Source organism: Rhinopithecus bieti, unplaced genomic scaffold (genome assembly GCF_001698545.2).
Source record: "Rhinopithecus bieti isolate Rb0 unplaced genomic scaffold, ASM169854v2 scaffold_641, whole genome shotgun sequence".
NCBI classification, from domain to species: Eukaryota; Metazoa; Chordata; class Mammalia; order Primates; family Cercopithecidae; genus Rhinopithecus; species Rhinopithecus bieti.
Genome location: NW_016803417.1, coordinates 1,307,373 through 1,318,580, shown reverse-complemented (window position 1 = coordinate 1,318,580; position 11,208 = coordinate 1,307,373). Strand labels below are relative to the sequence as shown.

Sequence of the window (11,208 nt, the reverse complement as noted above, 5' to 3'; positions counted from 1 at the left end):
AAGATCCCGGAAGCGAAAGCGGAACTCGCCGGGCTGACCTTTGACCTCTCGCATGCGCCGTGACGGAGGTGGCATCGTTTCCATGGGGACCAGGCTGCGCGTCCTCCTTACAGCAGCGCGCCGAGTGCGGCATCCTGGAGCTGCGCGGGAGGTGGGTAGCGCCGGCCTGACTAGCAGCGAAGCAAGGACTGCGGTTCAGGTAGTCAAGGGCGTATCCCCAGGTCAGCCTCCGGAACTAGGATGACCAGACAAGGAAGAGAGGCTCTGTCTAGCCGTGGAGCCCTGCAAGGGAGTAGGGACGAAGCTCCAATCTGGATGCTCGAGGGCGGGGGACGAAGGGAGAGCGAGGAAACTACCATTCCCAGCATGCGAAGGGGCGAGCTGCCGCCCTTTTAGGCTGTCTGGCGCTGCATTGCATTCTAGGTCTTGTAGTCTCTGGGTCCACGCCCCCTCGTTTCTGGTTTCTGGACAGTTGTGCCCAAATAATTAACTCTAAGGCTTGGAATTATAAATAACAGAAGGTACTTAGAAGCCACATATTAGGACAAAATGAAAATAAATAGAGTAATTAGAAAACAACTCAGTCTTGTGATAAGAAATATGTTTAAATTCTGTGTGTACCTTAATTACTCAAATTTCTTAGCCTCAGTGTCCTCAACTATAAAACAAGGGTAATAACATCTGTTTCACTAGGATTAAAGACAAATGGTCAGTAAATGTTAGCTATTATAATACTTAACCTGCCCTCAAAAACAGAAAAATTAAGCAAAAGTTAAAATAATTTTTTTAATAGACAAATTTTTAGAGAAGTTGTAGGTTCACAACAAAATTAAGTGGAAGGCACAGAGATTTCCCCCCTCAACAGCTTCCTGCTATCAATTATTGTACCTCTTCCCCCCTTTAACAGCCTCCAACTCTCAAAAATATCCTGCACCAGAGCGGTACATTTGTTACAATCATGAACCTACATTGACACATCATTATCACTCAAAGTTCACGTTAGGGTTCACTCTTGGTGTTGTACATTCTATGAGTTTGGACAAATGTACAATGACATGACTTGGCAGCACATTTGTTAGAATAATTTCCACAGTTGCAAGGCTCTTTTGGTTTTTGGGGAAAATATATATTTGTGTATGTAGTAATATCACGTCTACCAGTGCAGCTGTTGCTTTCAAAAAAAGATTTATGCAGATTTCTAGAACTGCAGTTATAACCAACATCAATATATTTGCCATAACTCGTTATTAACCATATTATTTAGATATTTGATCTCACTTTTCAAAATTTAAATAGAGAAGATTTTATATCACTTTCATAAAGCCTCCTAACAAAATAAAATATATTAAAAAGATGTTTCTTTGAAGTGATTTTCCTTAAATGTGTAACTGTAAGCAATTGATTTGCCAAATGAATCATTGATTTAATCATCTGTGCCTTTGCTCAAACGTACAAACGTGTTAGAATACTTTGCTTCTGATCACCATCCTTTTATCTCACATTTTTGTTGTCTGGCAATTCAGTTCATCTCTCTTTTTTTTTTTTTTAAGGAAAAATGTATTATCCTTCTTTCTTTTTGCCATCAATGCTTTTGTAGATACACATTCATGTTTACCTTCTTATTTCCCAGCATTTAATCTTTCATCCCACTTCTTTCTGATTTTAATTTTATTCTTCTCAGAATATACCATCTCCTAGTTCTTTCTACAAGATTCTTTGAATTTCTTTCAGTCTTTGTATGAAATTGTCTTTATTTTATCTTCATTTTCAAGGGATTGTTTAGCTAGCTTTATCAGTCTAGGTTAATGGTTATTTTCCCTTTATATTTTAAAACACTATTCTAGCAGTTAGAAAATTATGGCCCATAGACGAAATTCAGCCCATTGACTATTTTGTATGGACTGTGAGTGAGCTAGGGATACACACACACACACACACACACATTTTACATTAAACTTTATATGTAGTTTACATTTTAAACATTTGAAAAAAATTACATGGCACATGAACATTATACATAAACCAACTTTCAGTGTCCGTAAGAAAAATTTTGTGGGAATACATTCATGCTCATTTGTGCTGATATTGTCTCTGGTTGTTACTGTGCTACAATGGCGGAGTTGAATAGTTGTGTAGACAACATGTGGCTCATAAAGCTTAATGTATTTATTTTCTGGCCTTTTACAGAAGTTTGCTAACCCCTGTGCTACTGGCTTCTAATGTTGCTGATGAGAAATATTCTGTCAGTCTAATTATTTTTTTCATAGACAGTCTGTCTTTTGTCAGGTTCCTTTAAAGTTTTCTGTTTGTCTTTAGGGTTTTGTAGTTTTAGTACTATATATTTGGAGTTTATTTGTATTTTCTGCTCTGAACTGAAGGTTCATGGCTTTCATCAATATTTTCAAATGTTTCATTTATTCTTTTTGGAATTCCCATAAGACAGATGGTTTTCATTCTGTCTTACATGTATCTTGACTGAATTCTGTATTTTCTATTTCTGTGTGCTTCTTTCTAGATAATTTGTTCATAAGTATCTTCCAGTTTATTTTCTTTATTCTTCTCTGTTTTTAATCCATCCTCTTAGTTTAAATTTCAATAACCACATATTTCATTTTTTAAGGTTCTGTTCTTTTTTAAAGAATGACCTGTTCTCTTCTCATGACTTTTGTTTCTCTTTCTATATTTCTTTATCATAAACATACTTAGTTTATAGTCTGTTTCAGAGTCTGTCATCTAAAGTTCTTGGTGACTTCCGCAATACACAGATTATGTGGATTAGAATGCCATACCCACTTTAGTCTAGAATTTGGACTTCTCATCAGTATTTTTGTTTTGTTTTCTACGTAGAGCTTTGTGTAGAGAAAGCTTGTCACTTTCTTGGGGTGGTGAGTTTAATTTTTCTAGCCCCCTTGCTTACCGAGGGGCCCTTACAAAGTTCCAGGTAGATGCATGGTTTAATTTTTTAATTCTCTGTTTGGAGTGAGGTCCATTCTACCCCCAAAACCTGTGCCAGATCTGATCACTTCCTGAGGTACTGCTCACATCATTGCCACTTGGTTGGAGAATTTCCCATGCTCGCTTTCTTTCTTCTTTTCTTGTTACCAAATTTAGTTATGTAATTAATTATACTTTCTTATTTTGTTCAGAATTTTTATATACTTGTAGCTTTAGTTTATATATTTCACAAACAAGATGTCTCATTCCAATTTTGCTTTCAATTTGAAACCGAAACAAGGAATGACAATATTTATGGCTAGCTTTGATAGGAGTCTAGACATTATTAATTTCTCCTTCATTGTTTTCCCTATTCTGAGCTCACTGGCTAGTATATAATAAAATGGTTTTCCCTCCGAAGGAAGGAAGGGAGGAAAAGAGAGAAGAAAGAGAGACTTACAGAAATTGAGACAATGAGAGAGAAATTGAAATCATTTTGTGACCTACTGGTTTTGTCAACAGCACTTCCCAAAGTGTCCGTCTGGAACATTAGATTCTCCACTGTTGCTGTCATTAGAGATTCTGTTCCAAAAGAGTATGGGAAAGGCTGGGTTATACAAAGAAAACAAGTTGCTTTATTATGGAAACTCTCAAAGATGTTCATGGGCCTGGTAGCCCTTCAGGAAGCCTATTGCGAGCATTTCCTACTCTTAACTACGGAACGTTTTTGGTCTCAAAATATCTCTCAAGACTGCTGACCTTCAGGGCTCCAGTTTGGAGAACTCTATGAAGAACATAGGCAGCAGCTGTCAATATTTCCTCAGTAACTCTTGACCACATGCCGTCGTGGCCGATTAAATATAAGAAGACCCTGAATCCGTAAATAATTCCTTTCAATGTTTTTCCAATTCTATTGTTAGAATTTTTTTAGCAGCTTTGTTGGAAACAAAGAATATAGTTGCAGAAACTTCTAAACAGGCCAGTTCTCAGAAACTTCATTCTCCTATGGAGGAAAGTCAGCTGGTTTGCAGTGACAGTGTCACAGACTACACCCAGGGGAAAACGTGTCACACCAGTATTCTCACACCATGTTCATTCTGACCATATGGAAATTGAATTAATGTCCAATTTTGTGCATATTATAACCAAACTGGCTTGTCATATCAGATTCATAGTGGACTTTTTTCTCTCTTTTAGGGACAGGATAAAAAATGTCAGTCCTCACGTCTCCAAGAGGAAAGGTAGAAGTCGTCCATTGCCGAAGAACAGAATCACAGGATATTTATTGTATCAAAAGCCTTATTAGAAAATTTACCTGCAAGCTGTTTGGGAAGATAAATATCATCTATCTTCTGTAAGTACGTAACTAAGTTCAAGAATGTTCACAATTTTGGTTGGGCACAGTGGCTCACACCTGTAATCCCAGCATTTTGAGCGGCCAAGGCAGGTGGATCACCTGAGGCCAGGAGTTGAAGACCAGCCTGGCCAACATGGCGAAACCTCTTCTCTATTAAAAATACAATAATTGGGTGTGGTGGCGCATGCCTGTAATCCCAGCTGCTCGGGAGGCTGAGGCATGAGAGTTACTTGAACACAGGAGGCAGAGGCTGCAGTGAGCCAAGACACGCCACTGCACCCCAGCCTGGATGACAGAGCAGGCCCCTGTCTCAATTAAAAAAAAAAAAAAAAAAGGTTCATCAATCTTATGACATACCAGTAAAGGATCCTACCTTTTTGTCTTTATGGGGCTTATTGTGAGAAAATGGGTAGCTCACTGCACAGTGAAAAAACATACAGCAAGAAATCTCTGGGAACGACAAATCCCCATTTCCTATAACAACATGCAAATCAAAAAGGTTCCTCATGGGCTTTGGATTCAAACAAACGTGGTTCAAATCTCAGCTGCCTCACTCACTAGTGGAGTCACTTAGAACAAGTTAATAATATTAGCCACCAGATTTTGAGACATTAGTTTATGTCAGGCTCTGTGCTTTGCCAACATTATGTTATTTAATTGTTCTGACACTTCTCTGAGGTGGCCAGTATCATGTCCATCTCACAGATGAGATTGGGAGGCTGGCCCAGGGTGAAGCAGTACGTTGGAAACCTGGATTTGTTCACAGCCACTGCTGTTAAAATGTTCTTCTGAACTTTAAAATATGTATAGATTTGTTTCTTAAAAGATCTTTTTTCTCTCTGTTTTGTTTGTTTATAGACCTTCTGTGGGTGACAGAATATAAATATCCTTGAATCTCTTCCTCATTAATTAATTAATTAATTAATTTATTTTTGAGACAGAGTCTAGCTCTATTGCCCAGATATGGGGTGCAGTGGTGCAATCTCAGCTCACGGAAATCTCTGCCTCCTGGGTTCAAGAGATTCTCCTGCCTCAGCCTCCAGAGTAGCAGAGACTATAGGTGCATGCCACCATGCCTAGCTTTTTTTTTTTTTTTTTTTTTTTTAGTAGAGACTAGGTTTCATCATGTTGGCCAGGCTGGTCTTGAACTACTGGCCTCAAGTGATCTGCCTGCCTTGGCCTCCCAAAGTCTTTGGATTACAGGCATGAGCTACCGTGCCCGACCCTGTTCCTCATTATTTTTATTGAAAATATTAAATATCCTAATATTTTGGATTTCATAAAGCTTCATATCAAATACAGTTGAAATGTTTAAGCTAAGGCCAGCCTAAGACATTAAAGTTTGTAGTCTCTAATTACCCCCCGATGAATGTAATTATAAATTGGCACAATTTTACTAGAGGGCAGTAGGACAGTAGTTATAAAATGCTTAAAAAATAGATATACCAATGAAATGATTTTATTTTTTGGCGTTATGGTGGACTAAGTACCTTAAAGATGTGCATTGGATGGAGACAACTAAAATGTTGATACACACAAAAGCTAAGAACTGTGTAGGGAGCATTATCAAATTGAAATCAGAGACTTCATTAGGTAAACAGGAACTAATGCTAGCTTTGTCCTTGAGGATTTTTGCCACATTCTATTAACAGCGACTTCATATTTCTGTTTTGATAGCTTTGCAAAGAACGGAGGGTAACTACTCCCTCCACCTAAGGAGGAGAGCATGTGACCCCTTTGTATAAAATTGGGATGTTCGTTGTAGGAATGAAGAAGGTATAACCCACTAAATACAAATGGACAGCGAGGGCTCACTCAGCCTCAGCATGGAATAGAGGGGGATAAAGTCTCTTCTGAGAACTCATAAGCACACACTGATTTGAGATCCATGTTAATTATTTGTGTGGTCCAAAAAAAAACTTGAAGGAAAGAATTTAATTAAAAATGGTCACAGGCTAGTAGTGTGTCCAGGACACTGATTGACATAAACGCAAATCAAGTGTGAAGGGATGCAGCTTCAGCTCAGACTCCAAATAATAACCCCAGATAAAGTTGCAAAGAATATGAGCTCACAGTCAAAAATCATAAACACACAAGGAAATATGTACCATTAGAACCAACAAGAGAAATTATATAAGAGAGTCAACTCCCGAAGACTTCAGATATGAAATTAAACAATGAATATAAAATAACTATGTTTATTGTGTCTGAAATAAAAAGATAATTTTAAAAAGATAATTAAAGAAGGCCGGACATGGTGGCTCACACCTGTAATCCCAGCACTTTGGGAGGCTGAGGCAGGAAGATCATGAGGTCAAGAGCTTGAGACCATCCTGGCCAACAGATGAAACCCCATCTCTACTAAAAATACAAAAATTAGCAGAGTGTGGTGGCACACGCCTGTAGTCCCATTACTTGGGAGGCTGAGACAGGAGAATCACTTGAACACGGGAGGCAGAGGTTGCAGTGAGCCGAGATCGCACCACTGCACTCCAGCCTGGGTGACAGAGCGAGACTCTGTCTCAAAAAAAAAAAAGATTAAAGACTAAGAAAATCCTGTCCGGCCTTTGTCTCTCGTGTCCGCACGTGCGTGGTGCGGTCAGTGGCCGTGGCGCTTCTCCTTCGCTCCTGGGGGTCCAGGAGGCTCTGCCGCAGCCTGGGTCCTCTTGTGACCTGCGTGTACTGGGGGATTCGCAGGGAGGATGTCGGGACACCCCAGAAGCTGGGAAATGCCCCGCACCCGCAGCGCCGTTTCCCCCGGATCCTGCAATGAGACCCGAGGGTCCTCAGGGGAGAGGCCCAGCGCGGGGTGCGAGCTCGCGCCTGCGAGGATCTGTGGCCACCGGCGTTTCCAGTCCCTCTTTAATCCTGTTGAAAATTAAACTGAGGTTTAATTAAAAAAAAAAAAAAAAAAAAGACTAAGAAAATCTGAGATGCTGAGGTGGGTGGATCACCCGAGGTCAGGAGTTTCACACCAACCTGGCCTATATGGCAAAACCTCATCTCTACCAAAAATACAAAAAATTAGCCATGAGTGGTGGCCCACACCTGTAGTCCCAGCTACTCAGGAGGCTGAGGCAGGAGAATCTCTCGAACCTGGGAGACCGAGGTTTCAGTAAGCCGAGATTATACCACGGCACTCCAGCCTGGGCAACACAGTGAGACTCTGTCTTAAAAAAAAAAAAAGTAAAAAATTATAAAAATGAATAATCATGTTTAAACAAAAGTGAAAAAGACCATCTAGAAATTAAAATGTAATTGAAATTAAAAGCTCTGTAGATGAATTAAACATCATTCATAGACACATGAAGACAGAAGTAACGAGCTGGAGGATCAATACCAGTAAATTACCTAGAGTTCAACACAGAGAGAAAAAATATGAATGAAGCATGAGTCCTAGTCTAGTTAGACTTTTAGGAGATAATAGGAAGCCAGAGGGTGAATATTTGAAGAGAGAATGGCTGAGAGTTTTTCAGAATTGTTGGAAAGCACCACTTCTTACATCTGGAAAACTCAGTGAATCCCAAAGGGGATAAATACACAGAGAAATCCACAACTGAACACATCATAATGAAACAGCAAAACATTATAGCTAAAAAGATCCGAAAAATAACAGAGAAAAAAAAAAAGCCAAGTTACCTGCAAAGAACTAAAGGTTAGACTAATAGATTTCTTAGGAGCCACAATAGTAGTCAGAAGATAGTAGAATATCTTCAGTAGTGGAGAGAAAAATAACATCAATTTAGAATTGTGACACCATTTCACCCAGTGAAACAATTCCTAGCGGGACCTGAGAGAAAATAAATGCATTTTCTGGCAAACAAAAACCTAAGTCATTTACCAGTAGACTCTGAATGGAGGAAATTCCTTAGAATATGCTCTTGGAAGAACAGAGAATACCTCAGCTGGAAAGCTCAAAACACAAGAAGGAATGTCAACAAAAATATGGCAAATATGTAGGTAAATCTAAGAAAAAGTATGACTGGCATAAAACAATAATATTGATAATGACTGATTTGGGAGGTATAAACCATATGTTAAAACTAAGATTCAGGACAAAAACATATAAATTGGGAGGAACATGATTAGAATGAAAGAATTCTTCAGGTTTTATTCAAGATGGAGGGCGTGGTAAGTGATATGCAAAGAGGCTCCCCCGGCTCCCATGAGCCGCACATCCTGTCACTTTCGCAGTTGTGTAGTCTGTTCTCACAGAGAATCATGGCTCGCCCTATGCAACCAATGGAAAGCAGCAGAAGTGAGACCCTATTTGACTTCAAGTCTAAGACATAAGAAGTCTTGCAACTTCCAGTGGGTCTCTGGAAGTGCTCCTTCTCAGAACCCAATGTTGCACTGATGAAAGCTCCAGTCAAATGGCTCCCTGTGGGTGCTTCATTTGACAGCCTCTGCTGAGCTCCCCGCTGGCAACTGCCACCAGCTGCCAACCATGCAAGTAAGCTGTCTTAGACTCTGAGTCTTCAGATGGCTTTAGCCACTGCTGCCATTTGATAGTCTGAGATACCATGCAAAAACTGCTTAGTTCAACCCAGGCAGCCCACAGAACCATGAGAGATAATAATTGTTACTTAAAGCCACTAAGGTTTGGGGTAGTTTATTACACATCAGTTGATAACTGGAACAGATAGTAAAGACTGTTAGGAATATATGTTAACATGGTTAAGATCATCATTAAAAGAATAGATGTAGAGATGATAACTTCTGATCTATAGAGGGAAAAATGGAATGAGAAATTTAAAATGAACCCTGAATCTAAAAGAGGACAAGACAGGAGCAGGAAAACAGAAATAAAAAGCAGAGAATGTATTAAAATCACAGAATAAGAAAATACGTTTTACTATATCAGTAATCATAATAAAGATATCTGGACAAAATTCTTCCATTAAAAGATTAAGATGGGCAGATTGGCTGAACACAAAACAAAACTGATATTCTATTTATGAGACATACCTAATGTATAAAGTCACAGAAATATTTAAAGTCAAAGTATCAGGAAAAAAAGATATGCCATCCAAAATCTCATCCAAAAAAAGGGCTAGTATTGCTATATCAACAGCAGACAGCATATAGTTCAGGACGAAAAGCTCCCTACAGATAAAGAGGGTCACTATATAATGATAAAACTGTTCTTGAGAGACCTAAGACAGCTTTAAACTTACATGCTTCTAATGACACAGTTCTAAAATAGATAAAGTGAAAGTCAGTAGAACCGGTAGAGCACTGGAGACGTTCCCGCCTCCCTGTGTTCCCTGTGCCTTTTTGTGTCGTTCTCCCTGCTGTAGTCTCCACGTTTTCCATCTTTGCTGAGCCTGTGACTCCCCCGATAGAATGTGATGGAAGTGGGGCTGTCCTGGTCCCAGGCCCAAGTGTTAAGATGGCCGGGCAGCAGGGCTGACCTGTGGGGAGGCACGCGGGACATCCTGGGTACTCACTCCCAGCTAGGGCCCCTGCATGAACCTGAGAGTGAACAGCTCCTTCCATTTTTGAACCCTGGGTCCCTCTGGCCTCACCCTAGTTTGAGCCCTTGCTGGAAGCTTTCAGTTTTGTGCTCTTCGAACCTTGCACTACCATGTAAAAAGTCTGTCTGCTCTACTGGACGTACCACCCAGAGAGGCCATATCATAAGAGAGAAGCGTGCGTCTGCATGGAGGAGAATTGAGGAGCGAGCCCAGCCTCCAGCAAGAAGGAAGGCCCCATGTCACCCTTCCCGGCGCACCCTAGCCCCTCTGGGCCACCCTCACTGAGGCACAAGACACATGAGGGAAAAAAAACCATCTTGGAGGTTCTTGCCCCAACAGATACCCCTACTGTACCCTGTCTGAATTTCTCACCCATAGAATCATGAGCAAATGAAACAGGGTAGCCATTAAATTAGAGATAACCTGTTATGCAGAAATAGATGAACAAAATAGCAGGTCTTAGAGGGAACTTAACAACCTTAAATACTTAGAAGAGAAGAAAGACCTGAAATAAAGTTCAGAGTTTACCTCCAAGTTAGAACAAGAACAGTCCAATCAGCTCAAGGAAAACAGAAAATAAAGGACAAGAGAGCATATTAATGAAATGGAAAACAAGCATCTGGTAGAGGATAAACAAAGCCAAAAGTTCGTTCTTTAAAAAGCCTAAAGAAAGAAAAAACTTCTGACAAGATTAATCAGGAAGAAAAGGAAAACTTTCAAAGTAATGTGAAAAGGACATAATAACTACAGATGTTGCTGAGGTTAAGCAGGTAATGAAAGGGTATTATAGATCCACGATCCTTTAACTAAATCCCTTGTGACTAGTTGTGTTTCAGAATGCAGAATTTTAAAAATTAGTTTCATCCATTGATGAAATATTATTGAATTCCACCCATGAGGGCTGGAGAGATTTCCCATGATTACATACGTTAGGATATGTGTGGTAAAAATGTAAGAATATTTTATTTATGGGATCAAGACTGTACAGTAACCTCATGTCACTTCAATTCCAATTTTGCTGCTTCCAGTTTTTAGGGCTTTATGAATTTAAAGGGATTGCGGACCTGTATTAAAAAAACTGCATGCCAATAAATTTGAAAATATGGGGTCCCAGAAAAGTTTCTTAAAATCAACTTAAGAAATGATAGAGGCCGGGCGCGGTAGCTCACGCCTGTAATCCCAGCACTTTGGGAGGCCGAGACGGGCGGATCACGAGGTCAGGAGATCGAGACCATCCTGGCTAACACGGTGAAACCCCATCTCTACTAAAAAAAAAAAAAAAAATTAGCCGGGTGTGGTGGCGGGCGCCTGTAGTCCCAGCTACATGGGAGGCTGAGGCAGGAGAATGGTGTGAACCGGGCGGGGGAGGTGCGGAGCTTGCAGTGAGTGGAGATCGTGCCACTGCACTCCAGCCTGGGCGACAGAGCGAGACTCTGTCTC

The 11,208-nt window shown here is 40.2% G+C and overlaps 1 protein-coding gene across 6 annotated transcripts in view; it reads left to right on the top strand.

The window, feature by feature from the left end:
- The first annotated feature begins 64 nt into the window (after window positions 1-64).
- The window catches only part of CFAP61 (cilia and flagella associated protein 61), a 296,096-nt gene continuing 284,952 nt past the window's right edge, over window positions 65-11,208 (top strand). For 4 of the 6 annotated variants that reach the window (XM_017883229.1, XM_017883253.1, XM_017883263.1 and 1 more), the window contains exons 1-2: window positions 102-199; window positions 4,132-4,288. In XM_017883229.1, the coding sequence (XP_017738718.1) occupies window positions 4,146-4,288 (143 nt within the window). In that variant the 5' untranslated portion in view covers window positions 102-199; window positions 4,132-4,145. Of the gene's footprint in view, window positions 222-4,131; window positions 4,289-11,208 lie in introns of all 6 variants that reach the window. The other 2 variants (XM_017883237.1, XM_017883246.1) reach the window with 2 other exon arrangements.